The 27,272-nt window shown below is 43.4% G+C and overlaps 1 protein-coding gene across 1 annotated transcript in view; it reads right to left on the reverse strand.

The window, feature by feature from the left end:
• Positions 1–1,152: 1,152 nt before the first annotated feature.
• Positions 1,153–27,272, reverse strand: part of ARFGEF3 (ARFGEF family member 3) — a 74,921-nt gene continuing 48,801 nt past the window's right edge. The window contains exons 19-34 of the mRNA XM_063124610.1: positions 26,299–26,604; positions 24,224–24,357; positions 23,939–24,084; positions 22,671–22,850; positions 21,499–21,643; positions 19,415–19,537; positions 17,846–17,949; positions 15,956–16,100; positions 14,691–14,819; positions 12,712–12,888; positions 11,054–11,168; positions 10,272–10,374; positions 8,717–8,848; positions 8,009–8,139; positions 3,582–4,809; positions 1,153–1,685 (exon numbers count right to left, since the gene is read on the reverse strand). Coding sequence (XP_062980680.1) covers positions 1,494–1,685; positions 3,582–4,809; positions 8,009–8,139; positions 8,717–8,848; positions 10,272–10,374; positions 11,054–11,168; positions 12,712–12,888; positions 14,691–14,819; positions 15,956–16,100; positions 17,846–17,949; positions 19,415–19,537; positions 21,499–21,643; positions 22,671–22,850; positions 23,939–24,084; positions 24,224–24,357; positions 26,299–26,604 — 3,490 coding nt within the window. The 3' untranslated portion in view covers positions 1,153–1,493. The remainder of the gene's footprint in view (positions 1,686–3,581; positions 4,810–8,008; positions 8,140–8,716; positions 8,849–10,271; positions 10,375–11,053; positions 11,169–12,711; positions 12,889–14,690; positions 14,820–15,955; positions 16,101–17,845; positions 17,950–19,414; positions 19,538–21,498; positions 21,644–22,670; positions 22,851–23,938; positions 24,085–24,223; positions 24,358–26,298; positions 26,605–27,272) is intronic.

A 27,272-nucleotide genomic window follows, 5' to 3' on the forward strand; every position in this document is an offset into this window, starting at 1 on the left:
TTTGAGAGACAATTTTCTAATTAACAGCATTTATATTCAGCTGCTTGATGATAGACAACTTGGCATACGAAAAATGACCAGTGTAGTTTGTGGATGGTATTTGATTTGGAAATTGTTGGGTCAGATTCCTGCTCCGTCATAAAGCTCACTGGATAACTTTGGGCTGATTACCCATTCTCAGTTTGACCTGCCTCACATGATAGTTGTGAAGATAAAATGTGGTGGCTCCATAGTTGCTACCTTTCAAACATAAATCCCAAATTCCTTCTTCTTGATGAGGAAGTGAGGCAATACAAATTGGCGGAGCTACAGCAGTTGGAAACAGGGGATTCTGGGACAGGGACAGTTGCCAATTTTGTTATATATGTTTACCTACAACGTTGGGACAGGAGAAGACAGTAGGCACAAGTAAGTATGTTTACTGCTTTATATTTTGCAGGAAGCAAAGAGCAGCCATATTTGTTATCTTTTCCTCACCTAAAGACCTGTGGATTGGCATCAAAGAAGAGAAACCTTTGAAGTTTCTGGCATTTAGCAATGCTACACTGGATAAGCTATTCCATAGGCTGGCTACAGGAGCAGGATACTTTCAGCAGCATGTCATAACACACTCCATCCACCTCTAGGATGACAAGAAGTACCCGCGAGGCCCCTGGACTGAATCTGAATCTTCCACCTACGCCCACCCTGGTATGAGATATGCAATGAAACATGCATTATGTAGTTTTAAAATGTAGTCAATTTTAGAATTTGGAAAGACCCATTTTGCATTGCCTGTTTTATAAGGAAACAAATTGTTAGAATAAACTGATCCCACTTTCTATATTTATGGATACATTCATTATCTATTTGGGTGAATGCAAATGATTTGTCTCATTTGGGGGTACTGCAAGGTTCTATATTAAAGAGTCCTGAGGGTTCATCCCCCATGCTGGCAGGAGAATGCTGGGAGTTGTAGGGCTTTTTTCTGTCTAAACATGCATAGGATTGCGCCCTAAGTGACCATAGTATTCTCTAAACTTTGATTGCAAAGCTTTTTGATTTCTGAGGTCAAAATTTTGCTAGAGACTGGCAACACTGAAAATTTGAAAGTTTCCTGACAAGCATACTTTATGAAGGTGTCCATTTCATACTACCTTCATTTCTCTGCAGGCTAACATTTTCACCCACAAAAATTATGCAACGTTAAATGTGCTGAGTTCTCATGTATCAGCCTGACTTAATAGCATTTTCAGATTGAATACACATTATTATTTGTTGACACTCAGTGCATGAGCACACTATCATATGATGTTCTTTTGTAGGCATGAGCAAAATTAGATTGTGCTCTTAAGCAGTTAACAGCATGTGATAGAAATTGCCAGTTAATAATGACCAGCAAATGGCAGTTAGGTGTACATCCCTTTACCAATTTAAAAGATAACTTTTCAATCACCGCACTGCCTTCAAGTGCCTCAAGTTTAGTTGCTACTTGGCAATGCAACTAGTACTTTCTACACAATGATGTCATAAACTCTTCCCACTCTTCCCAACCATTCTCTCAAAGCCTGACGAACCCGAATGTCAGTCACATGACAAGTCAGCTGACTGATGCAAGGAAACACTGCTGGCTGGAGAGCTGTGAAGATCTGGTCTGGAAGGGACTGAATCTGGTTAAGAACTGTCAGTACCATGTTGGTCCATGCCTAAAGTAGCAGAGAGAGAGAGAGAGAGAGAAAGGGGAGAGTGAGGAAATGTGTTGAGTTAAAGACCCTGTTCAGATGGCATGCTAAGCCATGGTGGTTAAGCATTTTGAGCTCAACATCATGGCTTAGTGTGTGTCTAAATAACCACAGTTTAAACATGCTCACTAACCATTTGCTGCAAAAGGGTTAGCGGCCTAACCATGGCTTAGTGTGTTGTCTGAACAGGCCCAAACAACAGCAAAACAAAAAGCTTTTGGAAGAATAGAGTTCAACATGTAAAATAAGAAGATGAATTTAGAAACAATGCACGTACGTGGTCCAATGTTCTCAATTAATGCTGATGCTGCACTATTTCTAAAATCTTCTTGTTTTACATGTGGTCCACTGTATACCGATCCTGATAGTTGCTTTCTAATCTTGGTTGGGAAATATATGGATGAAATAATTTCAATGATAAATGTATATGGGCCAAACACGGACTCTCCTGTTATGTTTCACAAATGTTTTAGCCACCTGGTTGATATGACCTATGATTGTCTGATTGTCGGTGGGGATTTTAATGAGATCTTAGATCTTCCCTTGGACATAAATACACCCACCCTTAAGACCCAAACAGTGGTGAGACAAACGCTTCAGTCCTATATGGCTGATCTAGGTTTGACTGATGTTTAGAGAATAGTGCAACAGGTGCTTTTAGATAAGAAGTTGAAATCTCTTATAGCCCAGTTAGACCATCAGCACAACTGTACCAGGAGTTACAAAAAGTTAAATGCAAGCGAAACAATATTCTTTCTCAGCAGGTGGAATTTGCCCTAACTTGTTTGAGACACGTATACTGGGAAAACGGGGAACATTCTGGTGAAATTTTGGCATATCGTCTTAAACACCAAAAACATTGAAATGTCATTTCTGCCATTAAAGATGTGAATAACATGATACATACTTCTCCTACCAATATAAATTTAATTTTTAAAAGATTCTATACAGAGTTATATAGTAAGGGTAGCGAGATATCGGAGCAGGATATGAGTACTTTTTTTGTGCATGTTTAGCTCCCTTGCATAGGTTCTATGCAAATGCAATATCTTATGGCTCCTATAAGACTCAAAAAGATTATCAAAGCAATTATGAGTATTAACAATGGAAAATCCCTAGGTCCAGACAGGTTTCCAACTGAGTGGTGAAAAACTTTTTCTACTTTTCTAGCTCCAAAACTTCATCAAGTTTACAAATATGTATTTGAAGCGGGTTCACTTTCTTTATCATTAAGTGATGTTAATATTATTAAGCCATCCCTAAACCTGGCAAGGACCACACTAACTGTGCTAACTATCGACCAATTTCACTAATAAACGTTGATATTAAAATATTAATGGCAATTTTAGCTGATAGATTGCAACAAGTCATTACAACATTAGTTGGTCCAGATCAAGTGGGATTTATTAAAAACAGATGGTGGGGACTGATAATTTGAGACTAGTTGTGGATTTGATAGCTTTAAATAGATAAAGAACGGACCAGGCGGCCATTGTTTCTTTGGACGCTGGGAAGGCCTTCGACAAAATTCATTGGAAGTTTATGCTTGCTACACTGAGTAATTTTGGTTTTCCAATAGAATTTTTGAAGTGGGTTAGAATTTTATATTCGACTCCAAGAGCAAGAGTTATGACCAATGGTTGGTTGTCTGCAGGCTGTAAGGTGGGTTAGAAAGGGCTGCTCAGGTGAAGGAAAAGGTGCTGAATACTTAAGGCTGGCCCTGCAATCACAAATATAACAATTTATGGATGTTTCTAAAGCTGATACTTATTGTATGAACCCAAGCAAGGAAAGCAACAGCCTTAATTTCAAAGGTGTATTTCCTTGCATTTGAGTCTCTCACTTGCCCTGTTTTCTTACCTGTATTTGCGCCTCCCCATCCCGGACAGATATATTGAGCGAGCTGACTGTCGACCCAGAACGCGGCCTCTTCTCTTGCCTCAGGATCTCTGGCCCTGCACTGAAGGAATGCCTCATTTGGCCTTGATCCACCAGATTTTGTGGCCTTTGTGGGAGTGGGGAATCAGGCCCCCTCGTGCTTAGCGGGTCCCCTTTCTTGTCAGCTTTCATCTCTTTGGCGAAAGTGGCCAAGTGATGTTGCTGTTTCCGCTTCTTGTATTCTGTCATGAGCTTTGATATGGTTTTGTCTGTGGCTATCGTGTAGATTTTGTTGCCAGCGCTCTCCCACCATTCTTTTTTTCTGCCTTGGTCTTTCTTCTCTGTTTTGGGGCTCAAAGGGGGAAGAAGCAATATATCTCCACTTCCCCCCTTAGGAGTGACAGTCTCTGTGAGCGAGTCCCTCACCTGGCTTTTGTCATCTTCTGAAGGCGTGTCCTTCCCAGACAGGCCTCCAGTAGATGGGGTGGATGTTTCAGACTGAAAGGATGGAATCATGAAGAAAGGGTCTCCTCTGAAGACCGGTAGCTCGTCTACACTATTTTCCAAATCCAGATGCATTTGAATGTAGTTGTTACATAGTTCCATGCATAGCTTGTGAAGCCTTTTGATTAACCAAGCCCAGTCTGCATTGCTGACAGGCTGAACACTCAGAGACGGCAGCCTGGCCCTCCACTGTCTCTTCTCCTTCCCCCTTGGCGGGCTTACTTGAGCCGTCTCTTCAAAAATGTCTTCGTCTTCTGAAGAGCACTGTTGGGATGAGTCGGTGCTCCTTTCGTCCTCTTCAAAGAGGATTTTCTTCACCTGTTCTGCAGTGATGTTTTCCTGGTTAGTAACAATGGCACAGATCAAGGTGTGGAAGTAGATGTTGAAGCTCATTGCCGACTGGCGGTACAAGTTGGCGGCTCCCCCGATGCCAGATACCTTTTTGAGCAAGCACTTCAACCCAGTCCTCGTATCAAATTCTCTGGCTGTTCGGTAGGAATCCAGAAGCAAGTCGAAGATGACAGCCAAATTCTGCATAGAAATGTACCTGAGGAAGCCAGCCAGCTTGGTTTCGGGCAGCTGTTGCACCACCTTCTCTTCGGAGTGAAAGGGCCCCTTCACAAACTCTTCCAACAAAATATCGTATAAATTCTGCAGGAGGACTTGGTGGGACAGCAGGCTTACGACGATTGTTCTGAAAGGGATGCTTTAAACAGCCCAAAGGGAGAGCAAAAAATGGAGATTTAAGACGCGACTAATACTTCTTGAATTGCCCAATCAGGTTTATATCCTCCAGGTGGCAAACAAGAAACTCTAAGTGTTCTTGTGAATTTCCCCTCAAAATGTCATCTCTAAACCAGCCTTTCCCAAGCCAGTGCCCTCCAGATGTGTTGGGCTACATCTCCCATCATCCCCAGTCAACATGACCATTGGATGGGATGATGGAGGTTATAGTCCAACAGATCTGAAGGCCACCATCTGGAGGCTGGTCTAAGCTTATATTGGCTACAATTACAACTTTTCCCCTCAGAGTTTTCTCATCCGAATTCTGCCAAAACTTCAAAGTGTCATTTAAATCCCCATGATAAAATGTATCTATTACATTTGTATCCCACCTTTCCATGTTTAAATGGAAACTTAGAACATGAGTTTTTCAAAGAGAAAGTGGCGCGCACTCAAAGGCAATTTTACCTTTAATTGTCCCCTCTAAACAGCTGACATGGAAAACCCTCAAACCACTTGCATTGTGGATCAATTATCACTACAGCAAAATAATGTTCAATAAAAACTATATTTGAAATTGGGGGCTTTAAACAACAGTTTGGGGGGTGCTATGTGGGAGCACCCCCAAAGTATGCATGTAAAGCATAAATGCAGATATCCATCAAGATATGGCCTGCTTAATCCCAGCTTCTATGAACAAGGTTATGGATCTGGGACAATCGAAGCTCAGGACACTATGTTAATCTTTTTGTAGATGAAGACAATGCTGATATGAGATAAAGACTGGGTTGTGGTCTGATACCCAAGTACCAGGGAGTAAGACCCAATGAATTCAAGGGGACTTTCTTCTGACTATCCATGCGCAAAATCGCAGCCTTACAAGCTGAGAAGTTCTTCTTTCAGAATGCAAACAAGACGATCTATTTGCTCTTCCCTCTTACCCAATGTATTATTACTTTCAATCAGCCTCACAGAAAAGGCAAGTTGTGTTCTGCCTGTGTTTGCTTCTCTCCCGCCCCCGCCTTTCCATTTCTCGCCCTCACTTTTTTTTCTCTGCATGCGGTCTTCTTGAGTGAATGTGCTCCTTCTGTTGTGCTTTGGCACTCCCTAGCGGCCGCACTCCGGCATTCCTTTGATGAGCCTCATCAAAGCTTGGACTCTCTGCAGAAATCCTAGACGTCAGCTGAGGACCGGCCAAAGTGACATGCCCAACTACATGCATGTTTCAGCTGGGTGGGGTGAGTCAAAGTGGCTATGGGGTGGCGTTTCCCTCTCGGAGGGCATGCAAGTCATACAGTGAGGAATCCAAGAACACCAGCATTGTGCGTGAGAATATTTTGCCTGGGCGTCCAAGGCCAGCAAATATTCCACCATGGCATAGTTAGTGCTCTCCCACAACACTGTGGGGAGGAAGGGGAGGTATACATGGGAACTGTCTTGTGAGGCTTCCATTTCAAAACATTTCTGACAGAAGTCACCATGCGTCAAGGAGCTGCAGCTGCACTTCCCACTCCTGTGGGAATTGTGAAAAAGCGGTGACCTTTTCAACGAGGCAGTTGGTGACTATTTTATTCTTCCTACTGCCTAGCTAAGAAGATCTTTTCTCTGGAAGCGTGTATAGGTCTATATAAACAAAATGCCAGTCAAGAAAGTACTTTACTTTGCCCTTGGCATGAAACTGCATGGAAGGAAAATAAATGTTCCCTTACCCAAGCTTCCTGTGTATTGATGGCAGCATTAAAAATAAATTAAAAAAATCAGATAGAAAGAGAGAAATTTCACTAAGTCAAAACAAAAATTGGGCAGTTATCCATTTGCACATGCAAGACAGGCTAAAAGAAACAAGCAGGCAAGCAAAGCCATTGTTGCAGCAAGTCTTATGAAGCAGCCGTAGCCCTGCTCAAATAAATTAGAGAGTGCAAGTCGCTTTTGCACATGGTTTATGTCTAATACCCAGATAGATGTGGCGTGTAGGCAAACAGGGGACAGTATGAAGGCTATTTGCTCTGTCCAAGCACTCAGCCTAAGCAGTGGCTGCTCAACCCACGTAACTGCAATAGCAAAACAGGCGTGGAAGAGAACACCTCCCACACAACGCGCAGCATAGGCAACGCCATACACTTGTGTTGCTGCTTGGAAATTATCTACCAGGAAGGGGGAAAGGGAGAGTGGGCAAGGAAGAGCAACTCTGAAGCACCACCAGAAAAGGCCACGATCAGTACAAACCCGTTGTAAGGGTGGGGGAGAAATAATTTGTACAGCTGAAGAAAAGACTGAAAGTTTTGCCTTTGCCCCTATCCTTTTCCTGTCCATTCTAAAAGCCCAAGAAGACATTACTTCAGATCTGTATTTAGCATCTATGTCCCCCACATTTTTACTCTAGAGTAAGCACAGAGACCCTGATTCAGATCTTAAAAGCACCCCTACCCCCTGAGCCAGGTCCTAATACTGGATTGAGCTCCCTGTGCCTAATCTAGAATAAACATGAAAAAAGATGTTGCTGCTAGAAATGGATTTTAAAGTAATGTCTGTTTTTGGCCCAGACAACAGCTACTCTCTATGGTAGCTAAATGGAACTGATTACCAGAGAAAGAAGCACCAGGGGTTGGCCATGATCATTATCTGGCAAAGCATCCGGAAAGAAAGGGCGCCGGACGAGATGAACTGCAAGGCAATTCTTATATGCCTAGAATTAGCTCGCTGTTTCTACAAAATGTTTACGATAAATATAGGATTAATGCTTTAACAGTTGGTGGCTTTTTGCAATAACTGCTCATGGGCATCTGCTAACCTACCCGTTTTACTGCCACCCTCTCCCCAAATCCTGTGGGTAATTCAGATCCAGCATTACAGAGGCAGGTCTGGGATCTTCAACACTGTCCTGCGTCTCATGCATGCTATGGAGACCAAGGTCACTTTGGGAGTGCTAAGGAAGGACTAGAATGGCACAGTGAAATCAAAAGTGTCATGCAATTCCCTCACCCCCACCCCCACCCCCACCCCTTTGCAAAGTAATGGATTTATTATATTCACACTTGGCGTCAGTGTAGATTGCCTTTCGTACTTCATTACAAGAAACAATTTTATCCAGCCAAAGATATTGCTGCGCATGGGCCCTTCGTTTCTTGCATGCCTCGTTTTGCCCCCCCCCCCTTTAGACTTAGGAGGGGAAATTGCCTTACCTTTTCTGCGTATGGCCATTGGGCTTCTTGTCAGGAGGCAACTCAATGATAAGCACACAGGACTGAGCGTGTTCAAATCCTTCCTTGTTGTTTGGTGTCTTGGGGGAACACTGGGTGTCTAACATGAACACCTGCAGAACAAAGCATAGCAACCTGCTGAAGCCCAGGGCTGATTCAGGCCCCAGCAGAAGAGCAGGTAAATTGCACATGTAATGTCCCAAGTCCAGTCTCTAGCCTTATTATTATTATTATTATTATTATTATTATTATTATTCAGCCCACTCTGCCCTGTTGCCCCAACTTGAGCTGTAGGGAGTTGCACATGGTCTAACCTTTATTTAGATAATTTGGGGTATCATTACCAACCTCTCTAAAAACAAAAATGCTCTATGTTCCGTAACGTAAAACCAAAAACAACAGCAAACTGAAGCAGGATCTACACTTCTGCTTTATGACGGTTTATAATGGTATTGACAACTGTTGGGTCCCGGGCCATGTTCCATATACCATTTTCAAACTGCTTTCAAAGTGTTATACCTTGCTTGGTGTAGATCTGGATCAAGAGAGCTTACATAGTTAACAGATCTCACTGGGAGGCATTTGTAAAACAAAATGCTATGTGGCACAATCCACTCAAAGTTAAGCATTTTGAAGCCCACTGATTTCACTAGACTGCATCTGTCCACTACGTGGGTCAAGGTCATTTACCTGTTGGGCCATGGCCCGTATTCTCCAATACTCGGCTTCGGCACTAGGTGAGAGGGAAGGGGCTGCCACTTTCACCTCACAGGCATCACTGCTGAAGTTCTCAGAACCACTGTGGAAATAGCCCAACAGATTCTACAGAGAAACACAATATCAGATGTTTATTGTATACTAAGCAGCCAAAGGGGCTGATTAAAAGAAGAAGAACATTCTGCTCTGTAATATTACACTGACAGTCAGTCAGTCTCTCTCCCACTTCACTCCATTTGTTAACATGATGCATTTATGTCAGGTCCTTTCATTTTTGTTAGGAGCTGCTCTCACTAGTGTATTTAACCCATTTCTGACTCTTGCTACAATCATTCATTAAGGTGGAGGCAGTGCTATGATCTTCTGCGTGGCTCGGGGGACCGTAGCTCAGTGGTAGATCACCTGCTTTGCATGGAGAGGCTCCCAGCTTCAATCCCTGGAATCTCCAGGTAGGGCAAGAAAAAAAATCCTGGCTGAAACCCTGCCGGTCAGTGCTGACAGCACTGGGCTAGATGGACCAATGGTTGTTGGATGATTCAGTATAAGGCAGCTTTCTAGGTTCCTATGCACAATCTATGACAGGGGTAGGCAACATGGTGCCCATAGGTGCCAATATGCCCCTGGACACCTTTTGTGGTGCCTGCCATGGTGTCCTATCCCTTCCACTTTATTTTTTTAAAAATAATGTATTTCTGTACTGGCAGCTGGAATTGCTTGAAATAGTTCCCTGTTGGTGCTGAAAACTATGACAAATGAATTTCGCATAGGCAATGTACTCCATAGAACTGGTTTTGGCTTATCAAAGCCAGGAAAATAGACCATTCTTCTTTAAGTGACTCTGGGGTGGTTCATTAATGGGTTGCAGCACCATCTGATTACTTTGGGAATGTGTGGCGCCACCATCCGACTCCTGGCTGAACTCATGCAGAGGTACTGATTCACACAAATGGGTAGTGAATGCTGGTCACTAAAGTTCTGTGATGGCAGTGGCAGGATCTACACTACTGCTTTAAAGCGCTTTATAACAGTTATAAAGCACTTTAACTGCTTTAAAGTGCTATAAAACTGTTATAAAGTGCTTTAAAGCAGTAGTGTAGATCCGGCCAGTGCCATTTCCCCAAGATGTTACTATCGCAGAAGCCTTGATGTCTGCTTGGGCACCAGCCATGGGAAGGCACTGGTTCAAATGAACAATGCTGCCATGCAAACACTCTCAGGGTGATCACTGTCCTATATAAATGAATATGGATAAGAGCAACCCATCTACGAAAAGATTAGTAGTGGTTGGCAGAGATGCTTGTAGCTGTCATGTCTAGCCCTGCTCCCCCTGGGTTGGAAGAAGATGTTTCAGGTGATCAACCAGAATCTGAAGTAGAGGAGTTGGCACCAGAAACATGCCAGCCTATACCAGTGGGGGAGAAAGCTCTCACGGGCTCTTCACCAACTGGGAGTGAACCCTCTCTGGAGCTTATCTCCTCCAGGGCAAACAATACATAGTCAGTGGGAAGCCAATATTCTTCCATCATACCTTCACTGGCTCAAGAGTAGCTGAGAAGGCATCCTGTAGCGCGCAGCATGCCAACCTCCACATTTCCTCTGTAAAAACAGGGCCAGCAGTCACGAGCACATATCTGAAGAGAAGGAAGGAAGGAAGACCATGAAGCATATCCACACCCATGAAGCACTTCCAACAGCATTTTACAACAGGATTGCCAAAACAGAATCAACGCAAAGGGCAAAACAGTTTTTCTTATTAGTGTAGAGCTATGAAGAGCCAAATGGGGCCTAACAGAGATATTTATTTATTTATTTATTTATTTATTACATTTCTATACCCCCCAATAGCCGGAGCTCTTTGGGCGGTTCACAAAAATTAACATTTGTAGCATAATGTGTAGACCAAGGCAGCTCGGGACAGGATTTGAACATGCTCTTCTTTGCACTTCCCATGTAACGTCCGAAAAGGGAGCTCATGCATCTCCTGCCATGGATGGACGCACAAATAAGTTCCAAGTAAGCAGGAGGTCATGCAGTAATGTCTGAATCCACTTCCAAACTGAAGTCCCAGCTTAGCAACAGACTTGTTGAACAGAATCATGCTGTCACTGTCTCCATTCTCTGTTTGCACAGACTTATTTTCATCATTGTTCTGGAGAAGCCAGTAGAGAGACGTTCTTTTAGCTACAGGAATTTTTAAACTTCCTCATATTTATGTTGTGTCTAATCAACGTGTTACATGAAAACCAAATGCAGGCGTTGACTTACTTCATTGTTTTAATTGAACAAATATAGAAAGGAAATCAATGTTACCTGATACATGAGCACCCAACTCTAGAGATAGTTTCTGTGGGTTCTGCCACACAAGCTACCAGTAACTTGAAGAGGTCTTTGAGCATTGTGTTGATCATATTCTCATAGCCAATATCTAAAACAGAAACAAGGATAACACCAGAGGCTTTGTATTAGTTTGGGTGTTACAGAGGAACAATTTGTGATACCTGAACCATTTATTTATTTATTTATTACATTTTTATACCGCCCAATAGCCGAAGCTCTCTGGGCAGTTCACAAAAATTAAAATCATGAAGAGCATAAAAACAACCAACAATCTAAAAACACAAATACAATATACAATATAAAAAGCACAAACAGGATAAAACCACACAGCAAAAACTGATATAGGTTAAAATAGGGAATTAAAACAGCAAAGTTTAAATTTAGGTTAAATTCAGTGATAAAATACTGAGAAAATAAAAAGGTCTTCAGCTGGCGATGGAAGGAGTACACTGTAGGCGCCAAGCGAACCTCTCTGGGGAGCTCATTCCACAGCCGGGGTGCCACAGTAGAGAAAGCCCTCCTCCTAGTAGCCACCTGCCTCACTTCCTTTGGCAGGGGCTCACGGAGAAGGGCCCCTGTGGATGATCTTAAAGTCCAGACAGGCACATAAGGGAGGAGGTGTTCCCTTCAGATAACCTGGCCCCAAACCGTTTAGGGCTTTGAGGTTTGGTTTTTAAATGAAACCTGTTCATTTTGCTGAAGGCACCATTGGCACAGGGAAGGCACTCTTGGCGTTTCCCTGTGCCCCAACTAGAAGCTGTGATGATGCAAATACCCTAGACAAGAAAAATGTCTTGTCCAAGATCAAGCAGTGGGCAAATGCCAGGTAATGTTCAGATCCATTCCAATTTTACAGTTCTATGATGCTGTGATGTTTGGTATGTTCAGTTCCAACGATTCTTTAGCTGTGCTCTAGTAAATGTATTCCTTGCCATGCAGATATTCATGGTGTTGTGTACCATATATGTAACTGACTTGGGGTATGGATGCCAGGATATAGAGAATATTGCTGACATTTTGGAAGCAATAAAACTAATTCTTGAATCTAATTCCATTTCTATTTTTGAAATCCTAATATAAACCAATGAAACACGTGTTTCCACTTTCTATAAGTCTGGAGAAATACATCAACATATACAAAGCAACTTCAAATATATAACTACAGCAGCATATACAACAGGGATGGGGGAAACTCTGGCCTGCAGGCTTAACATCCCTGGTGAGTCTTCCTTTGCATGACTCTTCACACACCTGATGGGGATGAGGAAAAGGTGTGCAAAGGAGGTCTCAGCCAGAGCCTCAGTTGTTCTCTCAAATCCTTTTCTCCATGCTAAAAGAGTTCCATGCCCTCTTCAGCACTGAGTTCAACAAAATGGGTCATGATGTTATCTGGCCTGCAGAGGGTCCGGTGGGGGCAATTCGGCCCCATAACTTAGGGTAACTCTCTATCCCTGCTATACAGTGCACATATACAACATCACACCTCTTTTTATTCTAACACAGACCTCTTCCCACTCTGATGGTAACGAATCTGTGTTAAAAAGGTCTTGATAAGGATGTAACAGTAAGCTCCAAGAGCCATATTTTTTTTAAAAATAGTAAGTTTACCTACTGAGAATTGCTGTTCTCACCTGAATGTATAAAACTTTGAATGTGCTCCACTACTAGTTCACAAGAAAGGCCAATAGCATGCTTGAAATTAGCAGATGCCACATCCCAGTAAGAATGATCACTGTGGCTGCGATGAAGCCAAATTGACATGGTGGGGAGCAGAAGGTGTACAACCGCATAAATACCAAATCCAGGGCCTAGAGGATAAAAACAGAAGCAGGTTAAAGGATTTTTGACTTACATGCTCAGGCTAACTCATGTCCTAACTCAGGGCATTATCTCCTCTATATACACTCAGTTGATTTCTTTCTTCTGGAATGACTGAGGAATGAAACAGATAAGAAGAGTTTCACTCACTGTACTGAGCAATTTCCCCTGTCCTTTGCATACCTAGCTCCAGTTATTGCATATCAGTAATTTAATGGCAATCTCTAATTATTTTTTCCTAAAAGACATGAGAATACATACATTCATAACACCTGCAAGTGTAATGCGAGAACCAATATTTAGACATATTTATTTGAGATAAACATGAGTACACCCATATTTAGTGAACACAATCAGAGAAGCAGTCTTTTAGGAGCACAAGGACATAAGAAACTGCTTTATAGTGAATCAGACCACTGGTCCATCCAGCCCAGTATTGTCAACACTGACTGGCAGCAGCTCACCAGGGTTTCAGACAAGATTCTTTCCTAGCCCTATCTGGAGAAGCTGAGGATTGAACCTGGGAACTTCTGCTTGCAAAACATGTGCTCTACCACTGAGCCATGGCCCTTCCCCTAGGTCCTTTATTGACAACAGACTTGGCTTGCAGTGATCATCATTCAGCTATTCAGTGGGCTACTCTAAACGAGCAATTTATAGCATGCTCGTGACTGGCCACTCATGGAAGTTCTTGAGTCATTTTTATGATGTTGTGAGCTTTCTGTGCATCTCCCACTCTTTTCCTGAGCTAATCCATTTAAAAATAAACCTTGGAAAACCCAATTCTTCTGAAATATGTTAGGATTTCTTGTCATGTGGAGTTCAGGTTGTGCTATAAAACACCCACTAGAGGGTGCTGTCCCATTGAATTACATGGGCTGGGAGGTTTTAAATGGCTGCTCTCTTCCTGTGTAATTCAACACTTTTCAAATATGGAAGAAAAGCAGGAAGCAGAGCAATGGTAAGGAAATGCGATTTCCCCTGTCTGAAAAACTTCACTAATTCACAGTTGAAAGTTTGAGCTGATTCCACTGAAAAGCTTTATTAATGATTTTACATCCCATCTACCTCTGTGATTGACAAAGCTTATGATAAATCAAATATTCTAAAAGATTAACAATGCCAACTTACTCAATCAGCTTTAAAAAGTAATTGTGTTTGGGGAGATATGGAAGTGGTATCTGTGGTGTTGGATCTGTGAGTGCTTTTTTCTTTTTACTCATCTAAGTTATCAGCTGGCACTGCAGGCATTAAGTGATTCATTAAACATGCCTGTGGGAAACAGCCCTAAGTTAGGTGTATATTGTAGTTTGACATTCAATATTCTCTACCTGAGTCTCTGGAATAGTTATTACAAAAGTGACAAGTGGGACCTGCAACAAAATGTTGCACTACGGAGTGCTTCTTTTCAGGGTTCCAGCCAGCTAGCCATGCCCTCTTTCCAGGATGCTCCATTCCATTCTCTTCCTCCATCAGTTTTCTGTCTCCCTCCAGCAACATTCCATACTCAGTCTCACTGACCTGTTTTTTGGTGGTGGTGGGTCTTCTCCCCCTTAGGGTTCCCTCCTAAAGATTTTGTATATCTGCAAACCTTGGGGTACCTCCAACCCTGCAATAACCTCCCTTTTCCATGTGGATGGTGCCATTTTTACTACATGAGGCAGAGTTTGCTATCATATAGGATAGAAGCTGATCAGTGCTGCTGTTTCATATTGGTTCAACTTTTAATCAAGCTACCAAAGAGAATTGCAGGACTTCCTGGGCAGAGGCAGGAATAAATTCAGTCAGTTACCAGGTGTTTTGGTAACATCCCTCAGTAGTTCAAAGAGCAAATCCAGGGTGGGAGGCTGGTGCTGACGGGGACAGTTGGATATGGCAGTTGTCAACTCTTCCAGCAGAATGATCCAGACATTAATAAGGCCTAGAAAAACAAAACCTTATGTGAGCATCTATGTGTGATATAGGGAATAAGAATTATTCCCAGTTCCTTAGTTCTTTCCCCAGTTATTTATTTTTACTTTATGAGTAGTTATGGGATGCTGATCACTCGATTCTGTCTTCCTGGCTCCAAGTAAAGATTGATTCAGACATTCATTAGAATTATCAAGGAAAAGAACGACCTGAGTTTCTGATGTCTGAACTGGTCTTCCCTCCTCTCCCTTTCATTCTAATTCAAAACTCGCTTGCCAAGATCATTCACCGCTCTCATACAATGTCTTGCTTCAAATTCCTACTCTAAAAGCCAAATTACACTTTACACTTATTGCATCGCGTGTAGCTTGTGTAAGTGTGTGGGCGGGGGCACTGTGCATCTGGAGGAGAGAGAGGATTAACTCAACTATTTCCTCTCTAAAATCCTGCCTCCCCACCACCACCATGGGGATGGAGGTTTAAAAGAGAGAAAAAGTCTCCACCTATGCCATTTTACACCCCTAACAGGTGATGTTGTGCAGATGCAGAACATACAAGGCAGATGGAGAATAAACATCTTCCCCCCTCCCAATTTTGAGCCTTTTTACGTGAGGCTTTTATTGTGCACTTGTGATTGCTTACTCATGATAGTTTGTGGGTCCTTTACATGATGTCATCCTTGAGGGCATCTCCCTTGCTTTGCAACTATTATCATGAGGTTGTTGTTTTTTAGATCAAGGAAAGTCTGGTGTATCCTGAATGGTGCTATGAAATGCTCTGTGTATTTATGTAATTCTACTATACAGCAGTGCCATGTAGTGGCTGCATATAGAATGGCAAAGAAAGAAAACCGCAGGGGAAAAAAAACAAGTGTAAAGGAGCCGATCTTAATCCCACAAAGAATCTGGAAGCAGAAGATGTTTCCGAGAAGGTGTGGGATAAAAACCTCATGTAGAAATACCATTAGTTTTTCCTGTATAGAATCCTGAAACAATCAGTGCAACTTGTCTAAAAATGATATTTTATTCTAGTTTTTGTTTTATGATTCCCATGTAGTAAATTTATCTCCAACAGCGATATCAGGCTGCAATTTGAATCTCCCAGAGGAGAATACATTCTCAGTAACCACACAAAAATTTTGCTTACCTGTGTCATCATCAAACTCAGAAAGGACACACTCAATGCCATCCTCACCGCTTATGGGTCGCTCCTGTAATCTTTGGGGTAAGTTAGCAAGTTTCCCACTGAGAAAAATAGGCTTCAAGGGCATTTTGTAGATTTTGGCAAGCAACTGAAAAGGGAGAGAAATGATATGATGGCTCTGGGAATCTGCACTGTCAGGTCATATCGCATGGCAGATAGTTCCCAAGCTTCATTGTGGAACACTCCCACATTCATATTCACTAAAATACTTTGACATTCTTGCCGACAAGAGTCCATGCACAGAGGGGAGTTACCCGGGTTCTTACTTCAGGCTTTAATGTTACAATCAGAAATGCGAGGAGCAACCCCAGGAAAGGAAGGAGCCATGCGATGTGTGGTTGTTAGTGGTAACATCCCATCTCTTCCCATATAGCTGAAGGTGCTGACTGAATGCATACAAGAACTGGGTCAAAGCCTAGGAAGTGTCCACAAATACTGTTCTGACACCCTTCAACAAAGAACTTTTCTAGTCATCTCTGGTGAGTAACAACTGCCTCTAGGCAACCAGGTTCTGCTCTGGTAAACAGGGACAGACCCAGACCCATCTGCCATTAGTAGTGATAGTGCTTTACGGCGTTTCCCCAAACAGAGGAACAATGTGGCTACTGTGTTTGCCCACACCCACTGTCACTTATCTGGCAGAAGAAAGAGCACAGAAATGGGTGGCAACAGAGAAAGCCTACGCTGCCAGGAACAACAATGACCCGCTGTATGTGTTACCCTGGGAATTGCTGCAGAACACTGGGGCTTTTGCATCCTCCACCCCACCCCACCTATGGCAAAAAGAGAGACTTAGAACATGAGAGAGAGAGAGAGAAGCCACAGCATCCACTGTGATGACTGCTCCCTAGGACCAACATCACAACTTTTTACATATGTCTGTGATAGCTGCTTCTGCATTAGCTGTCTCTTATGACAGAGAGGGACCACTTAAGAAGAGAGAGAGAGTGCCAATCACAGGCAGCAGTGATGAGAAGTCTGGAGTGGCAACTGGAGTACAGGGTGTGTACAGGCCCGGGATATACATGTACAGGGTGCTGACAAATTATTATGCAGATCTACACAAAGCAGGATATAACACTTTGAAAACGTTTTGAAAATTGTATCTGGAGTGTGTCCTGGTCCTCAACAGTTGGCACTACTGTTATAAACCATTTTAAAGCAGTAGTGTAGATCCTGCCCTGGCAAAATCATCATCATCATCATCCACATTTATTACTGAGTGTTTAGGCCAGAACTTGAATCCATGTGCTTCACCATCATTATCACAAACTCTCAACCGCTACTCCAGTTGTCTTGGAGACTGGAAATAAAAACTTTAGAGACAACTGAAATGCAGGACATAATTGATAGACTCTTTCCCCCACCACCCCTCATGTAAAATAATATGATGGTTCACTAAAAACCAGACTCGCACTGTTTTCAAAACTGAAGCTAAGAAAACTTTTTTAGTCTGGTTTAGCCTTGCCCAGCCTTGTGCCTTCTGGGAGTGCAGCTCCCATTAGACACAGTCAGCATAACCAGGAATGATAGGAATTGCAGTGCAAAACATCGGGAGTGGGTGGGTTGCAGAAAGCTGGCCTTGAATGCTTCTCTTGAGATTGCATCTGTTTGTGAGCTGCTCTATACAGTAGGCTGGTTATATATGTTGTGGTTCACCATGTGACTCAGTGGTTTTCTGTAGGCAGCAGTGTGCAGTCTATTCGGTGAGCCGTTGCTCAAGAAAAGCCCTCAGCCCCCTCGTGGATGGCATTTTAGGTGGCCTCAATAGGATGACCTTTCCATGAACTGGGCCTGCACAGCCACAGGGGAAGACAGCGCCATTTTGCCCACCTGAGAACACCGCCTGAGGTAATCAAGAGCAGGAAGGCACAAGTCTGTAGACGTGGATCCTGACCCTGGCACACAGTCGCCAATCTCCTTGCAATCTGCTTCTCCTGGGAGGGGAAAAGTTGGGGAGAAAGAAGAAGGTTAAGCATGACATCACGGTACTCTGAATGATGGGTGGTTATTGGGAAAGGTTACTGTGAAATCCAGAGGGATTCACACATTCACAAAATACAAATAGGGGCAATGAGGCTTGACTGGGAGCAGTGCAGGGAGTGGGGAGCAGTCGGCAGAAGATGTACTTGCAGGCAGAAGTGAAGAACCTTGCCTTGATACGGGCTTCATGCAGACATCATGCAGGGGGTGTCGAATCTCTTTCAGCATAAAGTCCAAATTCAATTGTAGAGAAGCTCTCGGGGCCCACGTTCCAGTGGTGGGCGGAGCCAAAGGGGAAAGGTGCAGGGCCAAGAATACCAGCTGTGTTTTAGCTTAAAGCTCTGTGCCTCGTTTCCCTTGAAGCACCTAGCGTGCCCTTTGGCCTGCAGGCTGGGCTAAGAAGAAGACGCAGCACTGCAGGCAGAGGCCTGTGGGGGAGCAGGTCACTTTGAAGCGGATGCTCTGGCCCCAACATTAAAAGCAAAACGAGCCAAGTATAGGGGTGTTGAACCTCTTCCAGCCTAAGGGACAAATCCAGTTTTGGGGAAGCTCTCAGGGGCCAATGGAAAGTGAGGCCAAAGGCAAAGGGGGCATGGCCAATTAGGATGCCAGGTGGGCCAGATTTGGTTCACAGGGCAGAGGTGCAACTTCCCTAACATAAGCTCTCAGGGGCCAATGGTGGTGGTGGTGGCAGGGGCAAACTACCAGCATACTGTAGCTGAAAGCTCTTATGGCATTTCAACCTTTTAGAATAGGGAAGAAATCACGTAAGAGCCAGGAAACCAGCAAACAATACACAGTTGGGGGAGAAAAGCTGCCCCCCCCCCAGTAACATGGAGAAGGGGCCACCTGGGCTACCACGGAGGGAGGGATTTGGTTCCCAAAACTGAGGTTCAATCCCCTGCTTTGAATGTTCCTCCAGCTGGGAAATGGAAGGAAGGAATATGATCAGGGAGCACCCCCTGGCCTGCCCTTTGTGAGGATTCTTTAAGCTCTGATTATTACGATCGGGAAGGAACAGTACGTTTTTGTAGGCAGAAACTTACACCCCTCTGAGGGTTTGGAAAGCACCTGCATTGTTTTGGGAAATGCTACAGAAGTAGATGAAGGCATAAAGAAGGAACGTGATTATGACCAAAGATGGTAAAGGACCCATTTGAAAAATAAAGCAAGAAGTACTCCAGCAGCGGTGGAATGGGAAAATATTCAGCAGACACCATAACTGTTCCATATGGGTACACTTTGCTAAATCAGAGGGCTGAATCTTCAATGCTCACACAAAAATAACAATGCTACAAACATCTAACATTTGTTCACAAGTGTTCGCTGGTGCTCATTGTCATTTAGCTCACTGCTTGCCAGCTGCATCTACAAACATGAAATATTATCAAGTGTTTTTATTTTAAAAAAGAGTTTTACCCAATCCTTTGACGAACTTCATAAGGCACATGATATAACTGGTGGCTGCATTTGCAAAAACCTGGATGTTGTCTGTATTTAGAAACGCTTCAAAGACATCAAACACAGGAGCCTGGCATTTTCCTGGGGAAACAAGAGATGATTAGCTGAGCTAAATCTATATTCAGGCGGCAATCCTACACTCATTTACCTGGGAGTCCATCTCATTGAACCCAATGTGGTTTACTTCTGAAGAAACATCAATAGGATTGTGCTATAAGACCCTGTTCTGCATTTTGAGCTAAACAACATGGCTTTGTATGTCTTGTGAACCTTTCCTAACCATGGTGGCTGCATAATCACAGTTTAAACACACACACCGACCATTTGTTGCAAAAGAGTAGTGGCCTAATCATGGTTTAGTGTGTTGTCTGAACAGACCCACAGAGTCCTTGCTGGCATTACTCTAAATTGCTTCTGATTAATGTGCATCACATTCCTTATGTGCATTTACTCAGAAATATGTTCCACTGTGTTCATAACGCTTATTCCTAAGTAAGAGTACATGTGATTGTAGCCTCAAGACAACACCTCCATATTTCTGGGTGTGCCTTACTGAAACCTGAGCAGGTAAGCTAGGTGGGCCTGATGTCACCTCTACGTAGGGCTGCCTTTGAAGACGGTTCGGAAGCTGCAGCTTGTGCAAAATGCAGCGGCCAGATTGATTTCGGAAACCAGAAGGTTTGACCATATAACACCTGCTCTGCTCCGCTTGCACTGGCTGCCTGTATGTTTCCGAGCCCAATTCAAGGTGCTGGTTTTGACCTATAAAGCCTTACATGGCTTGGGACCACAATACCTGATGGAACGCCTCTCCCGACATGAATATACCCGATCACTACGTTCAACATCTAAGGTCCTCCTCCGGGTGCCTACTCTGAAAGAGGCTCGGAGTGTGGCAACGAGGGACAGGGCCTTTTCGGTGGTGGCCCCCAGGCTATGGTATGATCTCCATGACGAGGCTCGCCTGGCACCAATGCTGCTATCTTTCCAGCGCCAGGTTAAGACTTTCCTCTTTGCCCAGGCATATGGCGGGACATCTTAATCACCCACATGTTTAGTTTTTTAACGGTTTTTAATGCTTTATGTGTGTATGTTCTGTGTTTTAGAATTTTAAATTTTGTATACTAGTTTTTATCTCAATTTTAGAATTTCTGTAAACCGCCCAGAGAGCCCTGGCTATGGGAGCGGTATGTAAGTGCAATAAATAAATAAATAAATAAATAGATGTACTTGCCGATGTATTTGGTGCAGCACCAGGGGATCTACACTACTGGTTTAAAGCTCTTTAAAGCACTTTGAAAACATTTTGAAAACTGTATATGCAGTATGTCCTGGGCCCCAACAGTTGTCAGAACTGTTATAAAGTGCTTTAAAGTGCTTTAAAGCAGTAGTGTAGATCCTGCCCAGGTTGTGGGGCATAGGGTACATTGCACTTATCCATAGAAATTCCATTTCTCTCATCAGGAAACCTCTCCATCTGGGCACTGGATGTGAGAGTCTATAGTTGGTGCTGGGCAGCAGAGACAGAACTGGGGTGCTGTTGGTGTACCGCCCACCCTGCTTCCCAACCACCTTCCTGTCCGAGCGGGCAGAGGTGGTCATCGGCTTGGTCTTGGAGAACCCAAGAACTAAGCCCTTGCTGGGGCCACCTTGTCAGGTGCAGGTCGGGACTTTGTGGCTGCTGTGAGAATCATGAGGGTGTCTTTCTCTGGACCTGGCTTTTGCAGGTGGTGATCCAATGTGTGTATTTGTAGGGGTGAGTGTCACCCCATTCTCATGTACAGATCATGACCTGGTGAGGTTTGGACTGACTGCAACTGATTTCCTCTGCTGGAAACCCATTAGGGTGGGGAACTGCAAAATGGTGGCACTCACAGCAAAGAACTGCCAGTACTCTGTTGCAATCCAAAACTTCACACAAATCTACAACTTTAGTCAAAAGTTTTGTACAGTTTGCCATAGACTGTTGATACCTTTCCAAAAATAGACTCTTAAGAATGGCACTATCTAAAAAGTGGGAGAAATATACAGAAAAGCCTTACCCATCGAATATTCTCCAACAAGATATTCCTTAACCTCCGATTTGCTGCCACTGCGCACTGTTTCGAGTGCACTGAACAAGGGCCTCCAGCCTGACTGGATCCGAGTCGAGCACACCTCCACCAACTCCCCTATTGATGTGACCACCTAGTGCAATCAAAGCATACAAAGTATTACAGAAGAGAACAACTAACACAAAGAAGATGCTAATGGGTTGGATCCAGTTTTATTAATGCTCAGAATAGACTCACTGAAATCAACAGGGCATGTTAACTAAGTTCAATGAACCTACTTGGAAGAGGATGAAGTCCGGATCCAGCCCATTGTGTAAGAATTAAGTTGCTTTATATACACGACAGAAGAATATTACCAAGTTATTTATTTGTTTTCTGCTTCAGCAGCTCAGAGGAATATGTTCTGCTGGGCATTGCAGCTCCAGTCCTTGATTGTTGGAAATACAACAAACCCCACCTTTGACTTAGTAGATTCTACTAATTATTGGCGTGGTTTGCACATAACGACAACCAAGTTTTTTTTAATGTTTTTTAAACCCTGGGCTGTTGGGAATGAGTAAGTGTGCTAGTTACACTGATCAGTTGCTCCTGCTGTGAGCAGGAGTGGCTAAACAACCCAGGGACACTCTACCCCGGCTTGTTTGCTGTGATGTGCAAACCAGGAACTCCGGCTTTTGTCTCCTCCAACAAGCTAGAGTTGAAACCCAGCATTCAGCCTGTTTCATAACTCTTGGAAAACTGCTCCTGCAGTTTAGCTGCTCCCGCCAGGAATGATAGGCAGTATGTGTTAGCCTGCTCGCTCATTCACAATAACTCAATTGTTAAACAAAATTCTGGGCTATTGTGATGTGTGAACCAGCTCATTGCTTACACTCTTAAAAAAAAAAGGATCTGTGCATCCATCCTGGGAAGATACTTCCTGCTCCTTTTTAAAAATGAAAACCAAAACTCCCTTTGTAAGCCGCCCAGAGAGTTTTGGCAGCATAGACATGCAAACAACAACAACAACAACATAACATTGCAGCATTTTTGCTCCTGAAAAATACAATGCAGCTCTGCACAGAAGCATCTCTGTGTCATTCCCCTTTACAAAATTAATAAAAATCAAAGCTCTCTTGAATTCGTTAGATCATCCTCATGGTAACCAAGAACTAGCTTGCCTGGTCCTGGACATCCTCGTCACACAGCTCCAGCTGCATGATGCGCTCAAAGGGGCGGAAGAGTGCCTCATTAAAGTGAAAATGAGGGGGTTCGTTCCAGTCTGTCAGAACCTCAGTTAGGATATCATGGATGAAAGTGACAGCCTTCCGTGAAACATGCCTTTCCTTATGACAGGCAGCCTGTAAAGAGAAAGTAGAAAGCAGAATTTCAGCCAAGCAAATACTGCCTATCCAACAAGGAAATTGGCAGCAAATTTGGGGAGAAGGGGTGGGAGAACATACTATGAGGCTGTTCACACAACACACTAACCTACACTTAGTGGTTGGGTGTGGGTTGCCACCCTGAACAATAAACCATGGGTTCTCAAGGTGGCTTGTTCAAGAAAATAAGCTGCACTGCATGGTTAAGAAGCTGCCCTGGCTGCATTCAGACTATGTTAACTCACGGCTCATCAAAACAACCCACACTCAACCACTGGGTGCGGGTTAGCATGTTGTGTGAACAGCTCCAAAGACTGGGTTTGCACAACATGCTAACCCACACTCAGTGGTTAAATGTGGTTTGCTATTGGACCATGTTGAACCGTGGGTTAGTGTGTTGTCTGAGCACTTGACACTTTAGGCAGGGTAGCTTGTTAACCATGCAGTGTGGTTTATTTTTCTTGAACAAGTCACAGTGAGAACCCATGGTTTATTGTTCAGGGTGGCAACCCACACCCAACCCACGTGGTTAACAACTCATACTTGGGTTAGCATGTTGGGTATACAGCCCCTGATAAGGTGTAACTCTAGAAAGTAACTATATAGTAACTATAACCAGAAGACTACTCAAAATAAATGTCATGTTTACTATGTCATTTTTAATATTTTACTTGACCTCTTACCCTCAACCCAATTCATCTCCTTAGATTGTCATCCCCTCGAGGAGAGAATGGGATAAAGTAGGAGCTATAAATCAAATAAATAAACAGAACAAAACAAACAAATACCTAGTCACTTGTAAAGGAAATAAATGAAGCTTATTTTATAAAGATCTATCTGAGAACTGATGGCTGTGCGAGTCCCCTAATATATCTCCCCCCCCCCCCCCCGGCTGCAGATCACCAGAGTATAATCTTTCCTACCCTGCTGCATTCACCAGTATGACATATTTTTAAGTACCTTAACTATGTTGGAATTACACTTTGCCATTTGAAACTATTACAACACAGAGAACACTATACAGTCTCCTCCTGTCCCTCTGTCCGCCCCCCTGCAATTTCTCTCACTTCCACTAGATGAGGCGCCACCAGGTTCCAGCAGCGCATAAGGTGAAGCAGAGGGCGGCATTTACTCTTAACGATTCGGAGCATGGCCCCTCCTAGACGGAACAAATGGAGTGCACTTCTCCTGTCTTGGGTGGATTTTACTTCCCCTACAAGGAAAAAAAAGTGCAGTACTTGTTCAGGTAAATAAAATCTATATCAAATATCTTATATAATATATATCTGTATCTCTATCTCTATATTGACACTTGAATCTTTCTGGTTTTAAACTTTGTCTTAGAAGCTTACCTGGCATTGCCAACGAGTAATCAACAGTGTCTGTTACAGAGTGGAAGAGCTGGGACTGAGAGGCTTTCTTCAGCTGATAGAGGAAACCTCCCAATGCCATCAGATTCAACTTGTCAACAGCATCTTCAAATAACCTTCAGAAAAAGAGGCAGAATTCATCATTTAACACAATCAAATGACTAAGGGCCAAAGAGAGAAGACTGAGGGGAGACATGATAGCACTCTTCAAATACTTAAAAGTTTGTCACACAGAGGAGGGCCAGGATCTCTTCTCGATCATCCCAGAGTGCAGGATACGGAATAATGGGCTCAAGTGACAGGAAGTCAGATTCCAGCTGGACCACAAGAAAAACATCCTGACTGTTAGAGCGGTACGACAATGGAACCAGTTACCTAGGGAGGTCATGGGCTCTCCCACACTAGAGGCATTCAAGAGGCAGCTGGACAACCATCTGTCAAGTATGCAGTAGGGTGGATTCCTGCATTGAGCAGGGCGTTGGACTCGATGGCCTTATAGGCCCCTTCCAACTCTACAATTCTATGATTCTAAGCCCCTCAACCCCCACAGTCCCAATCCAAATTGGGGGCCCTGAGCCTAGTCTACAGTAAAAATGGGAAAATAAAGGCATACATTTAAAGCCATGTCATTTAAGTCCTTATGTGAGCTTTTAAAGTAAGGAACTAGTTATCAATGTGCAGGGGGAGGGCACTAAAGGTACCTCAGAAAACTGAGATCTTTCCCTGCTCCATGCACAGTGATGTAAGGCATTGCTCACAAAAATAGGTCAGGCAGGGAGAATCAAGTTCATAGAGCTTAACCAAAAAGCCTTAACCACTGTGTCTTCTGAACAGGGCCACTATAGTCAGACGCTGGGCCAGTATTCTAGGTTAACTCTGGGTTGTTTCATCCTTAAATAACCCAACGTGCCTGGGTTCAGATGTCATGGTAACAACCTACAAATGGGGCATTCATATGTTCTTTATGAAAACTGGAAGCGGCTTTAGCATAGCGTGCGTTCCTGGTGTGACGTTTCAATCCCGGGTCAATATAGAATGTGTAAGTAAGTGATTATTTATTGTCATCATGAAGAAAAACCTCTGTCTGAGATTGGATATAGCAGTGGGGATGAGGGCTGATGGGACTCGCCTGGGCAGCAAAGAGGGGCTGCTCCTCCTGGTCCAGGCAAGTCCCATGGGCTGAAGGTCCTGCCATACCCCACTGCTCTCTCCCATATGAAATGAACGCTTTTCTTCATGACAACAACAAAGAACCATTTCCTTAAATCCTCCATGCAGATCCCTCCATGGGTGGGGTGGGTGGGGAGCTTGACGTCTAAGTCCCACCCATGGAGGAACCCCAAGAGGTTGCATGGGCCAGACAGAGGTGCCCCATGGGCTGAAGGTTCTGCACTGTTTCTATACAGTGAAAATGCAAATACGCTGCACCTATTGCTTGCATTACAAACTCTGGTTCAGATGATGAATCTCCATCTAATATCAACAGGAATCCTACAGACAAGATGTTTTAGGCAAAATGGCATCTTTCTTTCATGTGAAGAAGCAGGATGAGCCAAAGTGAGCCTTGAGTTTTTGCGCTCTTCTGCTTGTCTCTCTGTGCAGCCAAGAGGGGAGGTACATAAACTTTCACTTCTGCAGCTAGGCCTTGCTCATTCCGGTCAACAGGATGTGCAAACACAACAAACGAAGGGGTTTGTATATTCAGAAGAGCCATTCAGCCAGGACCTGTGCACTTCTCTGCCTTTACCTATGTTACATTCATACAGGAAGTAATTCTCTGAATGTAGCATCCACAAACAAAGGCAAATTTTGCGATCGTCTAAAAACAATGACGTTCAACTAAATGTGATTGTCAGCATTCAGTAGTGCATGGTCCAAAAGTGGGGCGTAATATATATCTATTTTTGCAGACTCGTGATTTTTCCCCCTTAGGACTGTCAGCATTACATGTGAATGTCAACATTCACCAAATGGTGGCTATTCACAGTAAAACATACATGAGAGTTTCTTGACAAAACCCAAGCCCATGGCAACCGTCAAGGTATTCCTGCTACTACCTGTCAGCCTGAGTCGAAAGGGTGAGGATAGCCTTGGCAGCGCTACTCCCATTCATCAGGCTGCCTCCACGGAAGTCAAAAGTCCTTCCCTTGCTGCTCTCTTTGATGAGCTCCTGAATGGAAACTGGCTGGATGATGGGATTGTTCCTCAGTGTAGACTCTGGCTCCAATTCCTGGGGAGAATCTGTAGACTGAACATCCTGAAGCCCTCCTGTGGCCTGTTGCGCTTGAGTAATAGTTACCGGTGGCTGAGATGTGCCGTCACTGAAGTGAGCATGTTCCAGGGTGCTGATGTACTCACACACTCTGAAAACGTAAACAGGAAAGCAAAGCATAGAATGGATGGTTCTACTGGTTTATGCACTGCGTCATCTTATTCGCTCTGTACAAAATCTATTCTTCAGAGATGATCTACAGCAGTCTTAAGGCTACTGAAGCAAAAACAACAACACTGCTTTGTAAGCAGGGCATCACTGTAGCGGCTAATCCAATTGTGAACATTAAACACAGGAATTAGATGTGCTACTTGAGAATCAAAAGCAGTCTTATGTGTAAAATAATATCCCCCCCCCATTGCTCTGATCAGGAAAACTCTCACATGAATCTCTCACTGTTCATCCCAGCATCATTAGAGACATTCTTAAAATCAAGTTGTATTTTAGTGTTTTAATTTTTGTGTGCTTACTAGAGAGCTTTGGCTATTAGTGATATAAAAATATTAGACAGATAGACAGGCAAATAGCAGTGTGAGCTTACTCAGAAGATTTCTTCTATTTTGCAATCACAGACCTTTTAGACTTTTACTAGCCTCATCAGAAAAAAAAATGTAGTAGGAAGAAACAGGTGGCTGGACATAAAACAACTACTACTACAACAACCTCAATAACATTTTAAGAAAGTTAAAGTTATTTAAAGTTAAAAGAATTCAGAAAAAAATGTTGGAAAAACAAACATATCTTTGAATACACAAGTTT

This window comes from Elgaria multicarinata, chromosome 4 (assembly GCF_023053635.1).
Source record: "Elgaria multicarinata webbii isolate HBS135686 ecotype San Diego chromosome 4, rElgMul1.1.pri, whole genome shotgun sequence".
NCBI lineage: Eukaryota > Metazoa > Chordata > Lepidosauria > Squamata > Anguidae > Elgaria > Elgaria multicarinata.